Source organism: Cardiocondyla obscurior, linkage group LG16 (assembly GCF_019399895.1).
Source record: "Cardiocondyla obscurior isolate alpha-2009 linkage group LG16, Cobs3.1, whole genome shotgun sequence".
NCBI classification, from domain to species: domain Eukaryota; kingdom Metazoa; phylum Arthropoda; class Insecta; order Hymenoptera; family Formicidae; genus Cardiocondyla; species Cardiocondyla obscurior.
Window position 1 is genome coordinate 3,465,526 of NC_091879.1, and position 26,520 is coordinate 3,492,045.

Consider the following 26,520-nt stretch of genomic DNA (forward strand, 5'->3'; position numbering starts at 1 on the left):
GGCAAGTCGCGAAGCGAGCGTAAGAAAATCGCGACGGCTTAGACGGTCAAGTCTCGACAGTGTGCCCTCCCGGAAAAATCACTGTAGTAATTTATTAAGAGTCAATCTTCATTTAAAATTATCAAAAAATCATCACAGCTGCTCCGTAAATACTGTTAACAGTTGGAATCGTTATTTAATTATTAATCGTGTAAAAGTACTTACTTTATCTCACTGGTGATTCTACTTTTCATCGTTTAGTTTGCTTACCACGCGCAGTTTTGAGCCAACGATGCACAATTCGTTATATTTGAATTTTTCCACAGAATAAAAAAAAATCATTATTCTCCGCGAATGCCCGATCAAATTTATATTTCTTAAGTGCTCCTTTTTATTTATTTCATAATAATTATGTAAATATTAAAACGGGCAAACAAGACGGCAGTCGTTCGCCAAAGAAGATTACGCATCATTGACTCGGTGGCAACTGTTATTCGAGCAGGTACATTTACGTGCATCTATACAACCGAAATTCTATTCATTGCGTGCATTAATTAGTACTCGCGCGGATAAAGCGGCCGGTGTGTAAAGCGAGATAGAAGTAACTCGAGCAGTTCGACGGATTCATCGAAATCAATGGCGGCAATTAGTCTTTTTTTTTTAATGGGTTTTTTCTTTTTTTTTTTTTTTTTAATTTGTACGTATTTCAAGTTGCTTTGCTCGGGCAAATAGTGACGTATGTTACCGTCAAATGCGATATGCTCGAATTACCGTAGAGGCAGTTTCGCGGCATGCGATGTAAACACGAAAGTGATTTAATCTTTTGAATGCACCGACGAATCTTGCTTATTGTCGATTTCAATGTAAAAAAAAAAAAAAATTAAACGTAGTTTATTTTCTCACATAATTGGGCAACACCTGCCACGCGGAATTTGCGACAGACAGACACCCCGAGTCTTTATCAGTATTCTCTATTCATCGATTTACACAGATTCGACATTTTGTATTTTATATTATTTCCACCGCGAGTGTACTTTGAACAATCAAGATCGCGCCGGTACATTCGCACAATCGTATTACTTTCTATATAAAAAAAAAAAAAAATTAAAAAATAAATTTAAAAAAAAGAGACAAAGATCTCTTTTCGCGGAGCGCAGGAAGGTGGAAGTCCTTATCTGAAAGACAAACGATCGAAGCGCGTTTTTGTGCGTTGCAAGCAAGCGTAAATACAGTTAAGCGTAAATGCAAGCTGATGCGAAGGCATAAGGGTAAGGACAATGGGACACTAACTTGTGGATTGAACGGTCTTTGCATTCTCAAGGCTTCAGGCAGCCCTCCGGCCTGCGAGAACACGACCAGAGACGGCGGCGGTAGGTGATTCGGTACGTACGCAGAATTATCCATCTAAAACATATATCGTCGTTTTCTTCCTTTCGTGCCTTCCCCGAATTAATCGGTAGCCTATTCTAAATTCGCGCATCCGGCAACGCGAGACCCGAGGGGAATTTCGCGCGAGCACGGAATCTCCGAAGCGCGACCGGCGATAATCGGGGCATACCTTATCGATCGCATTTATATTGGCCGATCAATTATTAATTACTAATTGAATTCAGGAATTAATCGGACCTTCGCGATTTTCAGACTATCCTCTCGCGCAGTCCACGCTTCTCGATCGGAGAACTTATCAATTCAAATTTCTCATACGAGTTCTCACTCGCTACTTTTTTAATAAATTGTTAATAAAAAAATAAATTAATAAATAATTTATTAGAAATAAAAAAAGCAATTTAAATTCAGATTTTGCAAATTAAGGACGCGCAGAACGGAAAAAGAAGACGTCACCGATCGAGAAGCAAAATTCAATAAATTGACTCTGCTCGTCAATGAAGATTACGTCGTGGCGCATTAATTACGTTGATGAGAATTACGTCGTGTTTCCTCGACGGAACAAAATGATAATTTTATCATTTTCGTATTGGCACTTCTCGCACGCAAAAGCAATTTAATTAATTACGAAATAGTCAGATAAAGTCCGTTGGCAACCAACATTCCCTAATGGCGCAGTTCACATTTGAAATTATATATTTTGTGGTAATTATTGACTACGCAATTTATTCCACTTTCCGAGATAGTTCTTTAATTATTAGAACTTTCGTTAACGCAAGATTCACCTGTCGTGAAGCCACGCTTCAGAAACGCCGAAGACCTTGGCAAGAGCCAATAAAACATACATCTAGAACCTTAGGCTAATTTTATTCTCACGGCACGTAATTATTGCTTAACTTGAGATTCATTTAAGAAAGCTTTACTTCCGAAATTAAAGTCCAAAGTCGTAGATCATTCCGAACTCTTATGTCACCTGACTTGATCTTTCGACATTCCCCGAGTCAAATTACAAGCGTTTAAAGAAACTTTAAGTTATATATAAAATTATAATCTACAGCTTCTTAAACTTTCGCCGTTTAAAAACGGCAAACGTGTGAAAGTAAACTATTAAAATCCGCAAAAGCTCGCGTCACGGAATACAGAAATATTTCATAACAATATCGAACGCTGCGTCGAGTAACTGTAATTAACCATTAAAAATAAAAAAATCGAAAAAAAAAAAGAAAAAAAAATGAACGAACGCGAACAGATTCGCTCATAACTCACTCGATATTTTCTTCCGCAAAACGCGATTTAATGGAACACATCAGCGTGTCGTGGCACGAGATCGCGGTACACCGCATGTATCATTAATTATCGCGATTGTCAATTAATCACCGGTGTTGGATCGGGTGTCGATTTGCTGACAATTTCTACTACTTCTAACCTTTCAGCCAGAAAGCTATCGAATTCGATCCGCGAGTAATTGCGTCGATCGATGCCTTTGCTTTCGCGTCAGTAACTAAACGAGGCTCAAAAGTTGCGCATAAAAAAAAATATATATATTAACATTAATAATTAAAAAAAAAAAAATTAGCGAATATGCCAATATGTAAACTGTCCCTAATTTTAAAATTTTACAAACAAATTCGGCTCGACGTGCTGTTTTGCGAACAACTAACCGAAAAAGTTTTTCGTAGGCTCGATTGCCGCATTTCAATTCGATTAATTTTATCAATTGAAAGCTGTATTTAATAAGAATTAAACGCGATAAAATATCCGAGCGGAGTGCAAGAGAATAATATTACCTTCGCATACGTCTAAATTTTTGTAACGATTATCGATTTCACTCGCGGGTATCGACTCGATCAGTTTATTAGTAATTTGGCGCGATCAAGGTATTAAATTACGGTATTTCGGTAAACAGACGTATCCAGCGTCTTATCGTTTCATCCGCAAAGGATAAAAGTAATCGAATTGAAAACGTTTATTTCGGGCAAAATGAGTTTCGAGCCCACTTCACGCACGAATCCTTTTATCTTTCATGCGTGTCCACGGAAACCCACTTACGCAATACCCCTATAGTTTCAATCTGTCAATGTACAAAAAAAATACACGACGTTCGGACATGTGTCTACCGATTTCTAAAATTATCTCGTTTCTACTTTAAATTGTACAAAAAAAAAAAATTAACAAATTAACAAATAAATATAAAAATTTAATTATTAATTTCAAACGTAAGTAATGTAACTTTTTAAATCGACATAAGTTTCATTCCAACTTTGGACGAAAATTGTTGCGTTAATCGCGGCAAAGAGATGCCAATAATCTCCGTCAGTCGTCCCGCAAAACAATCGCCTGACAGCACGTCAATATCCGTAACTTATCTAATCGGCCAAAACCGAGTCGGGTAACTCAGCGTAAGTGAATATTAACATTTGAATAGCGATACGCGCGGAAAAAGTTTTGCCTAATAACGGTTTCTACGGGACTCTGTTATCGTTCCGCGTTCACTCGCGTTAAGTTCTGCTCAGCGCGCGGGGAAATGCCATACGAAATTTCGCGTTAATGAACTTCGTTGCCTCTTTGCCGCGGGGAAAAGGCAGGACTTCCTCGACGGGTGTTCTCATCGTCGTTTAAAGCGCCGGGCACTATTCGGCCGGGCCGAAATTTCCCGCAAACCACGACGTCTCCGTCATTCCGGGACGCGAGGGCGCATCCGGGCCCGAGAATGGCATTTTGCTGAATCACCAAGGTACGCGTACGTTTTCCTCGTGTGCACTGAGAAACTGATGCGCGGCTAGCCGCGGCACGCGGCTGTCCGAGAACATTCACAGAACCTCACAGGGCCCGCAGCTCGTCTCCGTCGCTGCGCGTTTCCACTAGACGCGAGTGCAACTTGGGCGACAGTAACAACGTCGGCGATGACGACGACGACGACGGCGGCGGCGGCGGCTGCGACGACGACGGCGGCGACGACGACGGCGACGAGAACTCGCGGCGCATCGTCCTCGCGAGAGCGTCTCTGCTCGTTTCGAAAAACGCGCGGCCGGTCGAACACGTCGCCTCACCTAATCAGCAGGCGCGCGCAACGGTCACCCGGACGTGGACTAATCGCAATGCTCGCGCGGTCAGCCGTCCGGCGGGAAAACGACGGCGATGATCCGCGATCCTCCGATCGCGACGCGCGCGCGAATCGATCTGCAGCGGGCAGAGGCCCGATGAAGCCGCCGTACCAGGGTGGGCAACCGCGGGTTCGAAAATTCAAATCCGCCGCGCCGCGTCCCGCCACTTACGACCGACAGGTCCCGTCGACCTAACCTCAACCACGGCCGCGGTGTCCGCGACCAGTACCTCGACTGGCGACCGGTATCACCCTCGTGCTGTGTAACGCACTGCTCGCGTTAAGAGTCAGGTGAATGAAAGAGCGCGCGCGAGAGAGAAAGAGAAAGACGGGAATAGAGAGAGACGGGCATCGAATGAGAGAGGGGGAAGAAAGAGCGAGACAGACGATGACAGAACGGTGGTGCGAGCGGGCGAAGCGAGAGAGACGGAGAGAGATAGAAGGTGGAGGAGAAAAGAGAGAGAGAGAAAGAGAGAGGAGGATGCCGCCAGGCCCGTGCGAGCAACCTCGTGGACATGCGAGTGCAGACTGATTGGAGCATGGAGTGTGAGGGTACTTACCCACGAGTCGCAGGCTCGGTGGCGGTGGCAGAGGCGAGGTAGAGGCGTGGAGGCACCGACCGGCGGCGGCGGCGGCGGCGGCGACGGCGGCAGCGGCGTGCGCGTGTGTTTTCAGCCGCCATGACTGGCGCCACCGTAGCGGCAACTTGGTACAGGCACATGCGCGGACTTGCGCAATCGCCCGCCACACAGCCACGCGCGACACTTGTCGCGGATCTCAATCGCGCACGGGACGCGCTGCCGGCAACATCGGTCGTTTCTCTGTCCGACGGCCGTCGAAACATAATCTCCAATTGTTATGCCGAGGAGGTTTCTTGATTAAAAGTCCTTTTGCAGCTTCAGCTACGTGGAATTGTCTTGCGATCTTTCTCCCTTTCTGCTCGCTTCCCCGCACCAAAATATTAAACGCGCACTCGTGATGGAATCCTGAAACAGAGATTCTGTTTAGTTTCGCCGTGAAACACCGAAGGTGATGAGGATTTTTATAATTAGAAGTGCACGTTATGTATGTCGATTGATAAAGAGTTTAGAGTAGCATTCTATTTCGAAGCCGCGTTAATTATAATTTATACATAGTAGAGATACGTTCGTAGTATGAAACCTGAAGAGTAATAGTCAATTTGTAAAAATATATAATTTTTTATTTAATATACGTTATAAATTAATAATGACATTAATAATTAAAAGGCGAGTTTTGCCAATTATGTGCTTTAATCGATAAAAGTAACGCTGTTGAAAATCAAAACTGAAACATACTATGTTTTCGATATTGAAAAAGTTACCAGCAATAATTAATTTGCAATCAATTAATCTATATTGTCTAAAGAATTATTTAATACACGATGAAGCCTTTACGAGAGTTCCACGTATGTAATTAATCAATTTAATTACTATCTAATATTACTGAAATGACATGGCTTCAGGATTCATATTTCCAAACTATAATTTTCATTTATGAAACAACTACCAATAATTAATCAATAAACTATAATAATACGCTGATAATATCTATTAATTAATATAAGGAAATGTTGTTAGTAATAATTTCCGTATCCGTATAATGTATAATCAAACAAATAAGAAAATCTTTAACTTTAATGATCTGACGGACAGAATGCGGCATCTAGTAGGTGACGAAGAAAGCACAGGAGCTTTAATTATCCAAGTATTCTAACTAGTTTTCAAGAATAATATAAAAATTAAAAGATTATAAAGTTCGAAATAAAATATTGTTAAAAACAGTAAATTAAACAGACATTAATTAAACTGCCAGTACAATACTCATTACTTTCACACAAAATTCAAATAACAAAATAAAAAAGAAAATATTTAACTCCCGAGCATGTAAAAATTTATAAATCATTTCTTAATCATATGCATAAAGTTCTTAATTAATAATTGTTTCAAAAAAACTAAATTTCAGAACAAGTCTTAAATGATATACGTGGCGCTTTCTGTGTTCAAAGAATAGTACCGTTTTATCCATATGGTAATTCATGATAAACTCGAAAGATATAATTTATTATTATAAAAGATTTTTAGTAAGACTTTATAATTTATATGTATAATTACTAAAACTTAGTGTTAAAAATTAGTGTTTCTTTAACGGCACAGCTTTCTTTGACACTAAAGCTTAAAAATATTAATCATATTTTCATCATGCATTAAATGATTCTTAAAACAAATTGTACATGTATTATTAATAAATTTGATTTAACAAATATAGCAAAAATATTAATAAATCGCTAATAAAATATATTAAATGATCACACGCTATAATCTAATGGATTTATATTTAATATTTTGGTTTTTATAATTTTTTTGAACGCTCTTACAAAAGTTCAAGCAATTGCCTGAATTTCGATTAGGTTTTAATTAATTATAATTTAAATTTTAGATGTTTTATAGATACATACATACATAAACAATACAATACTACTGCATCAAAAATTTGCTCATTTATTATACATATGTACAATGATAAACCAGGAATTTAACTGCATTTTAAATTAATTATTTATATTAAGAATTAATTTTACGTCTTTCAATATCATTAATATCTATACTGAATAAAATAGTTTAATTATAAAAATTTACTTATGTCTAACTTCAATGCAACTTTACTTTCTTTACTCTTATTATCTGTATCGATTACGTTCGAATACTGGCAGTACCAAAAATTTGTAACGTAAATTACTGATTTTCAGTACTGGCAGTAAATATTAAAAAGCAGCCAACTGTTCAGTAAATTTGAGTTACCGTTGGTAACCTATCTCCCATGATAAAAACCTGGTTTATCTAATAAAATATACTATATATAATAAAAATATTATATTCTATACTGCTACTTCTAAATGTAGAAATCGTAAAAATCAATTTCATTAACTCACTGAAATTGTCAAAATAAGTATCATAATTATAGTATTAAGATCTTAATTTCGAAACCAAATACATAATCTTTCAAGTGTCTACTATAATACACTTATACTTAATAATTATTAATTTTAAAAGAATTAAAAATATACTTTAATAAAGTATTATACAAATTCTATTGCTTCATTCGTCACTAAAGCAAGTTTAAAAAAAAAGTGATGTGGCTAACGTGACTAACTTCGCGAATAAATGAATCAAATAAAAATATATATTTGTTAACAAGATCGTAATCATTGTTGCATAATGTTATAATCAATAACCTACTTAATTAAATTATAAAAAACTGGATTTGTAAGGTTGAAAATTAAACAATGCATCTTGATTTTCCTTTTCCGATTCAACTCGAGGCATTGTTTGTATAACGTTTTGTTCGTCCAAAAGTTCTTCCGCTACTTCTATATACACAGTTTCGGTATGCGGTTCTTCTAATGCAACATTATTTTCTGACATCTCTGATTTTTCATCGAAAAAAGTTATTGTTTTAGTGTTTTTTCTTCGTCTTTCTCTCGGCCGATCTTCATGCACTCGCATGTGTCGGCGTAAATCATATTTGCCAACAAATCCCATGTTGCAATTCTCACATTTGAATGGTTTGCCTTCAGCGGCGTGTTTGAACATATGCCTCCTCAATGCTGCACTTACTGTAAATGCTTTCCCACATACATTACATACGTGAGGTTTTTCACCCGTGTGCAATAATCCATGATCCCGCAATGTGGCGCGTTGATTAAAACTGTAACAATTACATAAAAAGATTAATATCTTATTATATTCGACAAGATTGTTATTTAAAATGCGTAAATAGTATATTATACTCTATATTTTAATTATTTTTTATACAAAATTACAAATTTATATGTTACAAACCTTTTACCGCAGACTTCGCATGTGTAACTGCGAGGGTTCGAATGTAGCTTTAGATGATTTAATAAATTTCCTCGTTGCGAGAATGACTTGTGACAAATCTCGCACTCGAAGGGTTTTTCGCCGGTATGTACGCGTATATGCGTTTGGAGTGTACGATTGTTAGGAAAACGTTTGCCACAGTAGGTGCATGGATACTTAGGTAAATGAAGACCCAGAGGATCCAAATGGCTGATTAAATGCCGTTTGTAATTAGCTTTGTGATTAAATACGCGTGTACATTGGTTGCAAGTATAAGGTGGGGCATGTTCATGTTCATGCGTCTCCATTACGTGAGTCTCCAATTCTGATTTTGACTTAAAGCGGCAGCCACATTTCAAGCAGCGATGTCGTGAGAAGTTAGGGTGACACGCCATGTGTCTCTTCAGATATCTTTTTTTGGTATATGCCTTTTCACAAATAAAACAAGAGTATGGAAATTTGCCAGTATGCGTTTTTACGTGACCGCGTAATTCGCGATGGCTTTTGCAGTCCTTCTCGCATACCATACAAAAAAATGGACCACTTAGAGGAACGTGATTATCGACGGTATGCAACAATATATTCCTTAATTTATTATAGTTCTGCAGACATAATGTACACTGATATTCAATACCGTTTTCTTGTTGTACTTCTTTTATTCGCATAATTGCATCGCTCACACTGCCTAATATATTATCTTTACCGTCGACAAAATAGTCGGAATCAGATTCTTCACTATCGTCTGGTGTTATAGACTGTTCAGGGTTAGAATTGTTTTCATGGAACTTCGTCTCTTTATCTTCATTTTCCGTCATATCGTGTTCTTGTACATTAGCGCTTGTTGATGCATCTTCTTGTTTTAAATAGACACATTCGTTTTTCTCAGCCTCATTAGATTCTAGACAATCGAAAACGCATGCGTTGTTTGAGGTTTCTTCGTTTACCGTTTTATTCACGTTTTCCATTTGAGAAATAAATATATCATTATCATTTTCAATTTTTTCTTCTTTCATATCGAGGGTTAATATGTTCTCCACTGACATCGAGTCCATTGCAGATTTTGATATATACATTATTGCAACGTCTTGCGTTGACAATATTTTTGAAATTTCCTCAGGTGCTATCTCAGTTTTCATTAACTGAACATCCATTTGGCCTTCATTAGTTTCTACTATATTATAAAAGAGATTGTTCAACTGTGAATTTTCTTTACTATTTTCGCTATTTTCAACTAACTGAGATTCTTCGATTGTATTGTATTCTTCAGCCTCCAGCTTCTCATTTGTTGTTTTATCACTAAAATCTTCAAAGTTATCATTGCCGTGTATAAAATTTACATTATCCGATATGTCTAATTCCAAGGGTCCATCTGCTTGTATAATATTGCTGTTTTCACTCTTCTTAGGTGATTGAGTTTTCTACAAAAAAGAAACAAAAAAAAAAAATTTTTTAAACATAAACATTATAATCCAAATAATTTTTAATTGACATGTTTTATACGCTTACTTAAATATGCATTAAATTTTAATTAAAGTCATTTTTAAAATCTCAGTAACAGTACCTTAACAGAGCACATTTGAGTTTCGCGTATCATTCTAAATTTCTTGTCTGACTCTTGCACTTCCAGTCGGAAGTTATACAAAACGTTGGTTCGATAAGCACACTTTGGACAGAGCATATTGGGTAACCCATCAAATCTATCAATCTGTTAAAAGAAGTATATTAGTATACATATAAAAAATTTGACACTGGGGAGTGATACCAATCCACAGAATTAACTCATCTTAATTGTGTCAAACGCTTATTCCGTGTAAACATTTTCCGTCCTGGTTTTAAACATCTGCTAGATTCTTTATTATTATTTTTTAATTAAAGTTAAAATATCGTCAATCAGGTCTACTAATTGCAGACACTTGTTGAGGTTAGATATAAAAATTCGTGTTTTCGTTGCGTTTCGCGTTCATTTATGATGCGTCAGGGCGTGATATTTTAAAGTAAGTGAAGTATTTACCTGGATGGACGTAAGTTGCGAGAGCTTGTACGGCAAATTGATTTTGCTAATGATGTTATCGTCGTACATGGGCAACATCTTACCTCCTTCCTTCATACACGCGCGACACGTATTCATACAGGAATCTATCAGCTCTCGTTTCTCATTTTCTGGCTTCTCGCTTTGCCACGACATGACGCCGAAATGACGGCTCGCAAATGCGAGACGGTAAAAACAAACAGCTCCGGTGAACTGTCAGAATTATCACGAGTCTCATTCACCGAAACAAGCAGCTCTTTGAATCAATTAACGATTGGCTGGGATCGCCTGAGAGAGCTCGTCGGCAGCCTGTGAGTCGTAGACGTGATTGGTTCTTGCCTCTAGCTTCACGTTGTATGTAATTGTAGGAGCCAATCACACAAAAAAAATGGCCACAGGCAGGATCCAATTATATTAAAGAATCACTGAACACGTGAGCAGGCGCCGTGTTGGATTAATTTTGGTGGCTGTTCAAAAGAGAAAAACACAGATTATATAAATTATAAATATTTAAATGCGTCAACATATAACATATTTTATAATATTATAATATTATTTTAATCGTTAAATCCCCCCATAAAATTGATCTATTCTAATTCTTCTCTAAATAAAAACGTATTTTCAAGACGTAACGTTAAAACAATAAAAAAAAAATAATAAAAAAATGCACGTTAGGAATTTTTAATTTTATAAATTATTTTAAAGCAAACACTTAGAAATATACATTTTTTAAAAATAATTATTTAAAAGTACTATTTGCTGATATTCCTATCTGTAAAAAATTTGTACAACGCCTGAATTAATCGATTCTATTATTAAATTAATATATATATTTTTTTTTGTTACAGATCGACGCAGCTGCATCCACTGCTGTCATCGAAAGTGTCGTCACTGTCGATATTATTAATTATACGAACCGTAGCCGGTTCGTCGGTCGTTCCGGGAGTTCCGTACAGTATTCGGACGTAATTTTTTTGCATGGCTTTATTCTAAACGCGAGTGCCGAACAGGAACGCGCGAAGGTGATCAATAATTTTCGCGATTGTAAAATCACGGTCGGGGTGTTCGCGAGTGACTTGTGCGCGGAAGGATGACTCGACACGTCCCATCTGAGAGGAGGAGCAGGCTCGGGAAGGGCATCATGCATCGGCGGAGCAACTTTTAGGTAAATAAAAAAAATCTTTTTTTAAAGAAAAATCTTTATAAAAATAAAGTTTTACCATTACATTAATTTAAATACAAACATGTCTACATTAATATGTTTTATTTTATGTTACAGTCACCGGCAGAGCTCTTCAACTCCGCTGATGTTCATGCAGATCGGTAAGTCGCATGATTTTTTTTTTTTCGTAGTTTGTAATTAGGGTTTCTTAAAAAATAGCGCGCGCATAGTTTCTTCTAATATAAAACTAATTCGACAAATTGAGATCTGGATTATTATATTAGAAAAAAATATGTTCCTTCACTTATTATCCGTTACATTAAACCGCATTGTAAAATTCAACATCGTTGCGTCTGAACTTTGAGCTTGTCTTTACCGTGAAGACGACGTCGAAGTTAAAGATTAATTAGAAAAGTAAGTATCAGTAATGTGGACTCGAGCGTCAGACGCAGCGATAGTGAGGATAAATTCAAATGATAAAAGAGAAGTGAACTAAGTTCTCGGCTTACTTCGTACGAAGTTCCATAAGAAAACCGGATTTATTTTACATAAAGTTCCTCCCACTAGCACGTCGTTCACACTGATTGTCCTTGTAATGGACATCCGAAGTTATAACGCGCAAATAGCTATGACGATCGTATTGCGTTTAAGTAATCGTATTTAATTTGATTTTAATCACTGAAAGTGTCAGATAATTAAAGCGTGAATATTAACAAATTCACAGATTAATTATATTATCATATATAATATATACGGGAGTCTAATAAATCAAAATAAAAAAGATTTCGGCACTCAACATTATCCCGTAAAATCCCTCCCGTTTCAAAGCCAATTAAATAAAAAATTTAATGTAAAAGCTATCGAATGAAATATGCACATTACGTACAAACGCATAAAATATTTCAAATAAAAATATATCGACATTAGGGAATTGTACCAATAATTAAAATGTTCTCTCTCAATCTTTCTCTTGGTGTGCGTGCGTTTAATCGCGCGCACCCAGATAATGCTACGCAACAAGGGGTTAATTCGATTGCGAGTTAACTCAATGATGAGGAGACGATGATGACGTTCCGTCATCGCTCGCGTTTTGACGAGCGTCGATGAAAAGTCGATCGATCCGTACGGGGTGGATCGACGGGAGCTTCCCTTTTTGAAACGTGGCCCATCCCTCTCGGGTGACCGGCACCCTCCACCGGTAGCGCTTGCGCCCAGCGTTTCCTGCGAGAGACTAAGTATCGCTCGCGCGGATTTCAGTCTGACCCTCAGTATCGGCGCCGCGGTCGTCGTAGAACGTTACCACGAGCCACCCCTTTTCGCGGACAATACTCCCCCCCGTGATGATGCTTCCCGGCCTCGATTAAGAACGAGAGAGAGAGAGAGATAGAGATATAGAGAGAGACCCCGAGAAGGGGAGGCCGAGCGAACGAGCGGGACTTCTCCTTTTTCATCCCCTTTTCTCTCCCGCCGTTGCGATAAGTCAAACGGTGTTGTCGTCGTCGTGGCCGCCGCCGTCGTCATCGCCGACGTCAGCAACAACGTTCCTTCTCCTGGACAAGCAGCGTATGTTGACATCAAAAGAGGCCAAGAGTATTGTGAACGGCAGTAGTACTTTCCGTTGTTTCGCGGACGTGGTAATGGCGAGATCCTATGGGATTGTTCTTCGCTAAAACTTCTCTTCTATGCGGCATGTGACTGTGCCCTATATATATGTGTTATTTAACTAATAGTGAACGCGACTCTTATATGGTGATGTCTTTTGCGTTGCTAAATAGTGGGATCGTCGGCGGAGACGGAACGCGATCGCTTTTCGGTGTTCGATAGCGGATATACGTCTACCCGATTGGTAAACTCTGGACGAAGCTGTCTAATAGTTGTTGTGTTTTTTTTGCGCGAACGAATATTCCTCCTTTCATTTTCCTCATGGTGAATGACGTTGATTGTCTGTCTCTTTCTAATTTTGTTCACTGCTCCGTGAATGGTACTTGTTTTACATTGCTATTTCTTGCCGATTGTTGGATTGCCAATTTGTTAAAGTTGTCGTTCTCGATGGTGGAATGAAGAACTTTTTCTTTTTTTTTTTTTCTCTTTTTTTTCCTTTTTTTTCGTTGCTATTATCATGAATGACATTTCTGCCTTAATTAGATTGTACGTGTGTAATCTCATTTCGTAGTTAATTAATTGAAATCGCTTAGCTGTTTCAATAAAGGATCTTCCCATCTCGAAATATGGAGTATAATATTTTAAATGTCTTTTATGTTTAAACATAGCGCAGTGGAATTAGTAGAAATTAATATTATGTTTATTTAATATTGAAATATTAATCCCGCTCGAGTACGTCGAAGGCAAAGTGTCCGAATAAACTTTTATTCGATGCGTGCCAAAAAATTTATTTTTAATCTGTAACTTTAACGTCGTTTCGTGTATCTGTTGCGCGCGATGGGAACTCGCAGTGCCTCTAAAATTAACGTAGGTTAGTTCGATCACAATTAAATTCTTATCTTACCCCATAAACTACCTTTGAATTTAATAAAAGGGGCACCTCGCATGAATATAAAAGAAATGTAAAAATAAAATTTAACGACCTCGTTATTGGCGGTCGCGTTTGGGGTATCCGAGGGAAAATTGAATTTCGAAATAGTTGAAATTGGAAAATAGTCCCTTTTCATTTTAGTTTAGAAACTAGGCGGGAGGGATAGGGCACGTTTGGCGCGGGCATTTGTTTCCCATTCAGCCGCCTGCTGCGGCTAGAAAGGGAGGCTGTACTACTTGTTTCCCGTTTTGTAGCACGCATCGGCGACGGTTCCGAAGTGCCTGATGTATTAATTATTAGATTCTCTGGTCCGCCAATTTTTTTTTCTATTTTATCTTTTTTTTTTCCCCCTTTTCTTTTTCTTCCTAGACAAATTCACAATACACGACTTCCGACGGTGCGTGGCTATCGTCGTCTTTGGGGAGGGTAATAAAAATTGCTCCCGCGACTTTCACGGTATAATTACGGCTTGAAGTAATAAATAATGTCTCTACGTAGCTCTCGCAAATCTGCGAAATTTTTAACAACTCAAATTGCGCCGCGTAATATTCGGTCTGATGAGGTTTCCCAGGAAACCAGCGTATCTTATTTTCGTAATTCACTTCGACGCAAATGCGATCTCGGCAGACGTGCGTCAGTAATATCCTCGCTACCGAATAGATCGCGGGTAAAACACAAAAGTGGATCAGCTACAAGCAGAGAAAAATTTTACTTATCGAAAAACCATCGATAAGCGGTAAGATATTGCGGGATATCGATTACATGGGAAAGCATCGCATTGCAAAGGACCGCTCGCTAACGTTTTGTTCCCTCTAAAAATTTTATCAATCGCAACACACCAGAGGGACTTCCAATTTTCGAAGCCCGGGTGAGTTGTTTTTTTTTTTTTTTTATTTATTTATATATATATATTTTTTTTTTCTTTTTTATACATTTTTTAACATCCACCTAACTTAGTAGTGCGATATCAAAACGGGGGAATTGAATTGAAATTCACAGTCGAGTTAAGATAACAAACGCTCAGTGCAAATAAAACTCTATCGAGGGCTGTTCCTTGCTTACAACGAGCACCGGCCGCGTTGTTCGTTAGCGCTGTTTACTAATTTTAGAACCTTCGTCAGCATGTAATTCAGTTTGTCGCGAATCTCAGCTATTGCATGCAAAGCGTGTGTGTCCTTTCTTAATGCACAAAACGAGACGTCGCAGCCGAATGTGCGGTGACAGGCGCCTATTTAGTGCCAAGCGGCACGATATTCGACGAGAGAACGTCTCGGGGAAATTGATAATGGCCCCGGCTTCGACCTCACGTTAATAGTTGTGGCAACTGCTGGAAAATGTAATTGAAACAACTGCGATCGAGCCGGGGAGGTTGCAAAGTTTCGGCGCCTACCAGGCAAGCGGCCTATAATTTAGGTGCCTCACGAAGACGGGCATAATTCATCGAGATGGAGAAACCGGAAGCTCACGTCTTAAAGGGGAATTTACTTTACGCAATACGCGAGAAATGTAGGCCACCTTCAGGAATCGTACGTTTCCTGCTAGCTGCGGTTAAATAAACGGCCGAGTGCCGAGTTACATAATAGGTTAGCAAAAGTTTGACGTTAATTTTTCTTTCTACTTATTTCGATTTATATTTATTATTAATAAGCAAAAGATTATCTTATCGTTGACGCCGACGTGTGTGGCTTGCGTATATTTTATCCCCCGCAGGTAAGTGCATTTTTGTTTTCCTATGGAATCTTGTTTATTGAATATTTTTAAATATATTTTCATAAATCTGAATAAAAATCGACCCATTTAGATAGAGCATATTTGTCGTTAGTTTTTTTTTTCTTTTTAAGTGCTAAATAGGAATTCACGCCTCTCGCAGGGCGTGGATTGTAATTACATTTCGATTGCGCGGAGTTTGGGATTTGCCGAGGTGATTCTGACTTTTCGCGTAAATGTCGCGGTCCGAAAGGGTAGACGGGAAAGAAAAAAAAAAAGAGGCTTGACCGATTTGACGATTACCGACTTAATTGCGTCGTTACATATCGATTCGGACATTGAAATTTCGGAGGGTGGCTGGAAGAGTGGGAAGAACACGCGCGCCGCGTCGTCAGGGTGAGGGATCGACCGGAGGGTCGAGAAACGGAACCACCGGGAAGCTATTCCGATAATATACAAGAGGAAATGGAGCTTCTTCGACGCAAAAGAACTTTTGCGAGGAGAAGATCCAGATTATGCTACGTGGATGAGATTTGCGGACATTGTCCACTGACAGCATTCGCGATGCAATCGATATATCAGAACGATTTGCGGTTTCGAAACCGTTGACGTCTACTATTGTTCTCGATTATTTTATAGGAAAATATATTTTTTTTTAATGTAGTACAAAGATAGCTGAACTATACAATTGACAGTAGAAATGCTAACATAAACGAATATAATAAGATAAAAAATGTAACATACGGGCGGATAATAACGTTAAAAGGAGGAAGAAAAAAAGAAAAAAAAAAGAAGCGGTGAGAAAGAAAGAGAAACAAGGCTAGAAATCATCCCTCCACCCCTTTCTTTTCATCCACGCGGACTTATTCTATGTTTATTCAATGTGAAACCGAGGCTGCCTGAGGCGATTAACTTTTCCTGATTAACATGAATAGGATATTCCTTACCATTATTTCATTTTCCGTCCTGAATGCGATCGTAAACTCTGAAAATTTGGCCCTAAAATTCCCGAGGACTTTTGAACGGCTGATTATCGGCGAACTTGGTGATTGGTTCGAATTAACTTTAATCTCATTTAAAAACTTCGTACGACGACCTACCTCGCTAGCTCTAAAAATCGCGAGCCGAGCCAGTTCGAAATTAGTTGAGCTGGAATAAAGTTCCCAATGCAATCCTCATTAAAGATTGAACTATAACAAGTTTACGACTAAATAAATGAAATGGCACATGTTTGAGCTTAGCGGTATGATAATGCCTTGGAACGGAAATAATTTTGTAACTTGTATATTTGCTAGAACAGACTCGCATATCAGAAGTTAAAAAAAAATAAAATAATAAAATTTGAGACGGTACATTAAATAATATTCGAATATGTAATAAATTATTTTCACTCGTCAACACGTTCTTTTTTTTTTTTTTAAATATATATTTCTTCAAGATTCCTGTATTTCATTTTAATGTGTTTCGTCGTCGCTCAATTCGACTCCTTTTAGACGTCTCAAACGTTTCGCGCCTAGCTTATTAAAATTCAAATTTTATTCTGCTCCTTGCATATTTTCGTTACATTTGACCCAATGACAAGGTTCGCCGTGTGTATCAATTATTGCACGCTTCATCGCACAAAGTTTCGAATAAATGTAAGTTTGCGAGATGCGATATTGCTATGCGATCAGTTCAGACGTTCTACGCTTTCGAGCTTGTTTACTTGAAAATTGGAGTCGGACCTTCGAAAATAACGCTTAGAGTCACAGAGGAGAGAGAAAACCATTTGTTGTTATCTGTGTGTGTTAAAAATACATGAAAGCCGAAGGAGACAATTGTGTAGAACGCTGTGCTATTTTTTCTTTTTTTTTTTTTTCCGGAAAAACGTTCATCTACACAAGTTTTCTTCAAAGCTAACAAAAATTATATCTCGAAAAATATTTGGGATATTCATTTTACGCTCTTTGCAGATAACTTTTCAAACTTCAACCTATGTCTTTTTTTAATTCTGAAGCAAGATGATCTTTTAACTCGTATCGTAGTAAAACTTTTCTTATTTACTTGGTAAATTAAATTTTTATTAAGATTACTTTGCGTAGCGTAAATAATAATTTTAATTAATGTAAACCTTGTTTTATTTTACAAAATTAAGTTTCTCAATAAATTAACCATGTAGAGGCTATTACGAGCCTATTACATTATTGCTATTTTTGAAAATTCGTAATAAATCCGAATTCATTAAGATAATTATTGTAATTATCGCTTTACATAATAAATTCAAAACATTTAATTATATATTATGACAAATATGTATATTGCACGAAAGATGCAAATGAGGGCGCAATGAAGTAGGAAATTACGTAAGTTATCATGTCACATGGGGATTCTCTCACCAAATGTTGAGGCAGAGAGACTCGATTTTTCGTCGATAAAAAATTTAAATTTATGCCGGTCGCAAACAAAAGAAATATCTCCTCCCCCCCATTTTAAATTACCTTTGCGCTTTTTATACATCACGCTAATTTGCATATTAACGTGCGGAATATTTCTGCTTTACTCCGTTTTTTTTTTTTTCTCCCTTTTAAACGGAGGTGGCTAACAGCTGCACTCAGGCAGCGGTTGCAAAAAAGAAAGTTGGATCCGAAATCGTTGAATTTCAACGCGACGGGTGGAAAAGCCGCCGATACGGTTGACCGGCGTGACTTATCCGAGAGCACATATTGCACGGCGGCTAATTAGCGAACATTAAATTTACATCACGGGTTAATACATAGTTAATGTGTAAGCAATAATTGGCTATTATAATTTCACCGTTGTGCCAATGATGATTTGACTATTATCTTTAACAATCAGTATTCATATCGGTTTAATGGCCCTCCCTCCCCCTGCCCAAGGCTCGTAATCCGGTATCAAAGTCCAATTTATAAATGGGAAGAGCATACATTAAAATATCAACGGGATTTACGCTGCGCGCAATTCGTGTTACCCGACAATTCTGTTGAACGCGTCGCCAAGACAAAGGCGGCGAAAAATTTTACCGCGTTTAATGCAACGCGGCGCGATTATCTTCGTTAAATTGGCGGGGGAAACGCGGGGAAAGAAAACAAGGCCGCGCGACAACGCAACAAATTGGATGCGCGATATGCGAGCAGAGTATGACGACTGTATAAATTTCGCGGAGATCGTCGTACGCGGACACGGCAAAACTCGTGTCGTTACATTATTATCTGTCGCGTTACATTACAAGTACGTCTGCCGGCAGCGCGCGGCAAACAGGTATACCGAAAGAAACTCCACGCCGCTCTCTATCTCTTCGGTGCAAGTTATTTCGGGAGATAGTTCGCGTATGCGCTCGTTTCCATGTTAGCGTGTATACGCGCATACTTGAATGCGCCCTGCGAATTTATAGATGCTAATTACCGCTTTTTCCCCCTCACTCCGAGCTGTTCAATCTCGAAATAAATCTTCCCCGTTTTAAACCGTAAAGTTTACAGAATCTGTAACAACGCGCACGTTTTTCTCGCTATTAGCGCTTACAGCGATCAGTCAATTTTCCACTGCCATCCGTAAGTTCAAGTATTTATAAAACACGTGGGTTAATCGATAGACTGAATTTAATTTATTATACGTACGGTGATAAATTAAACTAAAACCAAGTAATGAATTTAAATGTCTCGATTGCACCAGGTGGCGAGGCCCAATTTTCAAGCCGCAAATGTAAAAGTGTATTTATACGAACGTTATTTAAATACCTCGGCCGCGTTGAAATATTGCGTTGTTTAAAGAGGAGGGGCCAGTTTATTTGGACGACGAGGTGCGCCCCAATTATACGTGGATTAAGTAGATGTAGTTGCATGGACGTTGCATCGCGCGTCTACACCGCATTTCCGCAAACAGGCCGCACGGTATATGGAACGCGTAACTCGTAGTTGCACGTCCGGCTAAAATGGGACCGGGGTATATCGATTATGGCATTTCGTCTCAGGTTTCCGGGAACCGCCAGGCTATCCAGCCCCGCTTTAGGGCAATGCATATCAAAGTGGCCACGTTTCGACAAAAGCTCTTAATCCTTCGGCACGCCTCAGTGAAACCCTCCCCCGGATGTCGATATAGTTTTTAGGACTTTAAAGCCGCTTATTATGTAAAGGGACGAGAAAATAAGAACGGGGCTCAAGGGGATGATCATTTTTAGCGCCCTTAAAGAACGGTTATTTAATCGCGCGGATCAATTGAAATGCCCCGCGTCGGAATTTCATGTTCCACAAACGTAGCGTAGACTTTGACTGACTGGGAGTCTTAAAAATAATATGCTTGAAATTAAATTAAAGTGCGATGTTCGCGCGGTAAAATGAAACGAACGGCTCGATAGAAATTGTATAAAAACCGTGCGATTACGAGGTGAATTGATCGCAAAGTCTTTTTCATAAATGTTTTCGCTGGTATCGTAATCCTTTGGCGCCCCGTCATTTATTTTATAACATCGTATTAATTTCCGATTTGCTCTCGCGCGCCCGACGGCCCAGTGACAATTCTCAATTTAAATTGCGGTCGAAATTTATTCCCCTGATTTGCGCTGTTGATCGTTCCCTTTTATCACGGACGTTTCAAATTTCGTTCATCAAGTGGCCAAAAGAGAACAAAGAATTGATTTATCTCGAATAGAATCGCCGGTGATGCTCGTGCAACATAATGCAGCCCCGTCGCGCTGAGAATTTCACAAAAGCACCGGGCAAATAATTAATCAAGGTCGCGTCACTGTACCACGTCGCAAACTAAATTTCCCGTGCGCTCAAAAATTTTATTTGCGCTGCCCTTTTACGCGATTTCGTTATCAAAGGGACGCACCGGTGTCTCGCGCCTAAAGTTCGCGCCCAGCGAAGTTTGCATTCAATTTACGCGAGCCGACGAATTGAGAGACCTTTAGATTATCGAATCTCAATAACGTTTAAACCGATTAAGCTCTAAGTAAATTCGATCAGCAGCATAGACGTGAAATTATATAATAAAAACAATTATATTTTTCAATTACCGATTTTACTGAGCGTGGGATATTGCGACGCAACAGAGTACATAAATTTTTTGTTTTTTTTTGTTTTTTTTTTCCGGCGATGAAACGCTCGCGTCGTCAGACAATCGTCATTAAGCAGATTGTGACGTCACAGGCGTAGCTCGTTTATTTTCGACGGCGAAGGGCCTCGATTACGTAATTTTCCCCTACGGTGAAATCGTGAAAAGCGAAAAATTTCACGTGGACTAGCCATCATGTAAGCGGAAACGTGAAATTTTTCCCGTGAACTAGTTAGCCGTGCAATTTACTGGCAGAAAGGTAGATATACAGGAAAATACGACGCCGTCTATTTAACTTTTCCCTATTTCATGATATGTAAACTATTAATACAGGCGAGCGACGCTTGACGTTGAGAACGAATAATTATAAAAATTTCTAGATTTCATATAAGATTATTATATAAATATCATTTAACACTTTAAATTTATTTTTCCTTTTTTTTTTCGGTACATTTTAATACGTAATTACTCCGTAAAAAGTAGAAAAGTTCACGTAGAATCCAGATAAGTGGAATTACTAAAAGTAGAACTTTTCGCGTAAAATTATATGATCGCTGCCTTGGGAACAGTATTTTCTAAGCCAGATGGTACGTGCATGCATGCGTTTATATTTTTATTCCTTTATATTGAAAAAATATGTGTGCATGAATTTTTATGTAATTTTATATACAAATGCATGAATCTAAATATACTCAAAATATCCTCTAATGTATTCCATACATTGTTAAAAAGAAAAAAAAGAAGGGAAAAATATTTTTACAAAATTATCTTTTTAACTTCTGACAGAGCAAGTATGTACGTATTTCACATGAAAATTTAAACCCCCTCTCGTTTCTTTAAATGTAATTTAAATTCGAACATTAATTACGATCATCTCTTTAAAATAGTTTAGAATAATCACGAAAATTACAAACGATTGATTTAATTAACGAATACCGTGCCCACCAGTTACAAATTCGTGATAGATTAAAGCGAATATTCGGAATAATATTCGGCGTGTAAATTTTTCTGTTGCGCGTTAAAGTGCGTACAGGTAGCGGGCGAGATATGTTAACAAAACGCGACTTTAACATGATCGCCGCATTCCTCAGTCAAACGTTAACAAGCAAGCAAGTGTCACGCAGGTAGCGGAGCTTTATACGTGTCAAAAATTAATTACATGTTCGATAGATAAAACTATTTTAACGCGAATTAATTTCTGCGATTAATCAATAATCTTTTACGAGAAGAATGAATTTATGAAGCGTTTTGGAGAAAAGTATGTTACACGCGGAAGAATAATAATGATTAAAATTTACGCTAATAATCGGATAACAATAAAATGTCAGCAATATATATATATATTTTTTTAATAGGGATAAGCACATTATACAAACTTTGTTAAGCTCGTGTCGCTTTCAAATTTATTGGGCTTTAAAGCTAAGTGACTTACGTTACTTCAGAATACACAGCCTGTGTGCAGGATGACACGAAAGAAGACTAATGTGAGCGAAAGAGGATTTTTGCTGCTCGATCTATAAATAAATCTTTCGACGCTTGAAAGGTGCTTTTTGGCGATACGCGGTTTATCTGCGAAAAAATCGTAGTCCATATATTACCCGCGGTCCTCTTTGCTCAAGTTGAATGTTCATTTACATGTTAATGTTATATTGCCCCATATTTCTAAAATAATCTTCTATGGTAGAAAAAAAAAAAAAGAAAAAAATTCTAATTATTATCTCCGACAATTAATGCATCCATACGGCTATCTAGTATGCGCATGTGTGAGTATAAAGCTAGATTTTAATTACAAATACGTGCGTGTAAAAAAGTACGTATTTATACACGCAATTAATATTAAGCTCTACATTTTCTTTGGTTTTATTATATAATTATCAGCGAGCGATTGACGTCACGTTTTTTAAACACTGATGTCTAATCGCACACGGTTAATTGAAGGCCGGCGCTGTTAATATTAAATTCTGTCATATTGATTATAAACTGCAAAAATCGAAAATGCGATATTAATAGACCGCAGAAACTTACTCGCGTTCGAATGATTAAAAGCGCGAATGATCGCCGGCCGATGTAAACACAAGCACGTGCTCGCGGCGCGCAGCAGCCGGCGGACTTGGAAGTCGAGCTCGCGTTAGCTAGGTCAGCGGGCGTAGTAGATTAATACGGCGGAAAAAAACGTGTAGATCAGTTTGGATATCTGGCTTTTCTGGCTCATTATTAGTTAGTAATAATCGTCTCGCTACATAGCTCGCTCTAGACAGTGGCTAAATAGATACTAGAATTTTTTTTTTTTTGTATTCTCGAATATTTGCACCCGCGTACAATCGGGCTTCTAATTCCCTCCTCTCCACGAGGAGCGCGTCTTTCATCCTCGTTTATCCTTGCCAACCCTCGTGCAATTTTGGCCAAATCAACGGAACGCACGAGCGACTCTCACGTCGTGAATATCGACGAGGATATTGCGGTATGCGGTCGAAATGCAAATGCCGAGAATGCGACAAGCGTCTCGCTGCACTGTGCCTTTGTGGTTTCCTTCCCACGGCTTTTATTTGGAAAAATCTGTTTTTCGCAGCAAAAAAAAATTAGGCTTTCAAGATACGTTTCAGAGCTATTTATATATCTTGTTATTTTCCTCTATTCCTCTACCGTTATTTTTCATTACTCTACAGTAGATATTTTATTTGGTACATCCAGCAAACCAGAGAATCGAACGTTGATTAAACCTCCGATAATTCGTTGTGATAAGGTATTCCTTTAGTTTCCACTGCAAATCGCGCGATGTAAAAAAGTGACGCGCGTATTTTTCGCGTTCGATGACCGCGTTCGATCGATCGTGACGCGAAGTAATCCGCTTGGAAAAAAGGTGCGAGAGGCATCTCCACGGAGAAGTCGCTCGCTTTCCTGTCCTCGAGTTTTCAATTCCAGAACGTCGATAAAGCCTCGTCGTTCCGCATTTCTGTTAAGAAAACCTTCGGATTTTCTCGCACTCGAACGCATCTCTGCGCAATCATAAAGATGATACCCTCTCCTCCCCTCTGTATCATTTCTCGTAGTTTCTTTCACTTTCGCGCCCCTGGGAACGGTCCGAATAATTGACAAAACTCGTAGCGTAACAAGCCGAACGTAAATTAAAAAAAAGACACTATCGGATATATTGCGCGTATTACGAAAATGCAAAGCAGGTGGAAGAATTACGGAATCGAAATTAAACCATAATTAGCACGAGCAATTAATTGAATATTTCGCCGTTCGAGTGACATTTGTAGAATCTGTGTTGATACATTGATCTAATCACGTCGATTGCCAGGTTCGACGACGCTTGGCGAAAGAACTCGCCCGGAAGGGGTTTAAATTACTCGCAGAAATTGCACCGGGGCTCGTATCGGGGGTTGTTGAGAGAACACTTGACTATAAGTTCCGGTGCGCCCATCCTAATTGGTTTTTCCTGTTAGTTGTATACGCCTCGGCGTACGTTCCTCGACGATCCACGACAGACAACGCGGAGCAAGGAACGCGAGTATTGTGCTTACTCATTCGACTATGTGGAATTGCGGACAGGTCTGCTTGACAATAACGACAACGTTGGGCACACACGTAACAAATCATCCTGAACGGTCCAATCTTGCATCACGTCTGTAGATTAGAATGTCAGACCTCATACAATACGACTAATGTCCCGAGCCCAACCGTTCTTGATTGAATATTCCGATCGTGTAAGTTATTGACCCAGTTACTACGATTTCGGTGGTATAAAAGTAGTAGAAAAGAAGCTAAAAAGAAATCGAGATTTTTTTTCATGTACCGTTTTAGGGGGAAAAAAGAAGATAATTAAAATTTACAAAAGCGTCCAAAAGAAGCTTCAAGCTTTAAAATTCTTTTTTTTCTTTTTTATTTTTTTTTAGAATTAAAATACGATTATTTTCCGCAGAGCTACGTTACTTCCAAAAGTGCTTTAAAAAAAAAAAAAAAAAAGAAAAAAAAGTAATAAAAAAATAAAATACAGCTTTTCTTGATCTCTTTATTTCTGTCGGTAATTTTTATTCACATTTTCGTCTTTCATTTAAAATTATCAAAAGAATTTTTAATTCTTTAAAACCCATGGTATTAGTATTCCCTTTTAATTCAGCGATTCATCCAACAGTTCATTACTTTGCGATCCAACGTAAAATGAGAAACGCGATTTAATTAGAGAGTCTAATGCTAATTAATTGTAAAATAATACAACATCGAAAATGGTTATAGATTAAACGCGATCTCTCGGCGAAAAGCTTTTTCGTGCCAGTAGTTACTTCCTATCGGAAGCGGAAATGGAGATTCGCAATCGGGCGGTGCGCACCAACCGAGAATTGCTCAGAGTCGTAAAGTGACCCTCGGCTATGATCGATGTGTCGGCTCGACGACCTCATATCGCAATAGCGAATCTTGCCGATTCAGCATTACAGGCGAAAGCTTCGTTCGCGGATCTGGGAATCTTTTTAGATCCCGGAAGATAACAGGCAGCTTTATTATTGTGCCTTTACGTTTATTGCGACAAATCAGAAAATCCCCTTTCTCTTTACGCTCACTCTGCATTGATTTCTTTTTTTTTTTTTTTTTTTTTTTTTTCTTTTTCTTTATTTTTTGTACGTCTGCCCTTCGATATGATATTCCATCGTTTATCTTGGCTACGTTACTTTTCAAGATATCGCGAGTGCTTTCTAAAATTTATGATGATGTATCTCTGGGGTGCAGCGAGGTGATCAATATTGCGAAATTCAACGAATCACTTTGTTCACTTCTATTCGGAGAGTTGTTCCAAGCACTTTGCTTGAAAAGAAAGAGAATTAAGATTCCACCGCACATCAGGATTTAATGGCGAGTAAGTACCGCTCGAGAACTCGTGGAATCCATTAGGAATCACGCCGGGGCTTATAAACAGAGAAAAGGGATACTGCGAAACGGGGTTAGATGGGACGGTGATATGAATAGCCTTACGCGAATTTGATGTTTCAGTAATTTCCGATCCGCGATACGCGGTGCCGTACCTGTACCTTTTTCGCTTTGCGGAAGCAGCGGGCAGCGTAAACGAATAGGAAATTGACGGATAATGAGCTTTAGATGAAGCTTTGAAGGCCCCGAGGATGGCTATCGATTATCAATGTTATGTCTAACGATTCTTAGGCGAAGTACTCTTTTTGGTAGGTCTTTTTCATGCCGCTCTTCTTTTATTAAAGGAATATCCAATAATACCGAGAACTTTCTACCTGAAATAAGTTTACTTTGATATTTCTAACTTAGTGGCTCTAAAGTAACGTTTTTATTTATCAATATATTTTCAATAACTCCACAATAAAATCCTCGTGAGTTCGCACTACGAGGACTTTAATATAAAATAAAAATCTTGGTAGAATATATTTATATGTCGTTAACTTATGCCGCTGAAACTTGTTAAATTTTTATCGTCAAAAATTTCTCCCACAATTTTCATTCACAATATTCATTCATATAACTTATAATCGTGCCTGCGGCAGAAAATAGCACTTCTTTCGGTTTTGTTTAAACCCGGGAGGGGTTAAACTGGATTTCTTGGAAGAGGGAAGTAAAGAAGATGGGAACGAATGTTTACTTTCTGCCGCGCAGCCCCGTCTTCTACATTAGAAAATAGAAGGAGCTCAGTTGTCTGGCGACAACCCCCTAAAGGTATAGAATGTCGTCTTT

At 38.4% G+C, this 26,520-nt stretch overlaps 3 protein-coding genes across 5 annotated transcripts in view; 1 reads left to right on the top strand and 2 right to left on the bottom strand.

The window, feature by feature from the left end:
- The window catches only part of LOC139108868 (E3 ubiquitin-protein ligase RNF220), a 128,614-nt gene extending 122,609 nt beyond the window's left edge, over window positions 1-6,005 (bottom strand). The window contains exons 1-2 of one of the 2 annotated variants that reach the window (XM_070667511.1): window positions 4,110-4,990; window positions 1,270-1,383 (exon numbers count right to left, since the gene is read on the bottom strand). In XM_070667511.1, coding sequence (XP_070523612.1) covers window positions 1,270-1,383; window positions 4,110-4,175 — 180 coding nt within the window. In that variant the 5' untranslated portion in view covers window positions 4,176-4,990. Of the gene's footprint in view, window positions 1-1,269; window positions 1,384-4,109; window positions 4,991-5,028 lie in introns of those variants that run through there. The other variant, XM_070667509.1, reaches the window with a different exon arrangement.
- Window positions 6,006-6,786: 781 nt separating this feature from the next.
- Window positions 6,787-10,836, bottom strand: LOC139108866 (zinc finger protein 287). Its single transcript, XM_070667507.1, has 4 exons — window positions 10,358-10,836; window positions 9,908-10,051; window positions 8,329-9,764; window positions 6,787-8,194 (listed from the first exon to the last, which is right to left on the bottom strand). Exons 1-4 carry the CDS (start codon window positions 10,529-10,531, stop codon window positions 7,735-7,737), a joined length of 2,214 nt encoding a protein of 737 aa, XP_070523608.1. The 5' UTR covers window positions 10,532-10,836; the 3' UTR covers window positions 6,787-7,734.
- Window positions 10,837-12,801: 1,965 nt separating this feature from the next.
- The window catches only part of LOC139108865 (metabotropic glutamate receptor 8), a 59,912-nt gene continuing 46,193 nt past the window's right edge, over window positions 12,802-26,520 (top strand). For both annotated transcript variants that reach the window (XM_070667505.1, XM_070667506.1), the window contains exon 1: window positions 12,802-13,383. The gene's annotated coding sequence lies outside the window, so the exon portion shown is untranslated. The remainder of the gene's footprint in view (window positions 13,384-26,520) is intronic.

Coding starts and splice junctions, on each gene's coding strand:
- LOC139108866 (XM_070667507.1), bottom strand. CDS start 10,531: ATGTCGTGGCAAAGCGAGAAGCCAGAAAATGAGAAACGAGAGCTGATA. Junction 9,765..9,907: donor CTCAAATGTGCTCTGTTAAG/GTACTGTTACTG, acceptor TCTTTTTTGTAG/AAAACTCAATCACCTAAGAA. Junction 8,195..8,328: donor TGCGAAGTCTGCGGTAAAAG/GTTTGTAACATA, acceptor TAATTGTTACAG/TTTTAATCAACGCGCCACAT.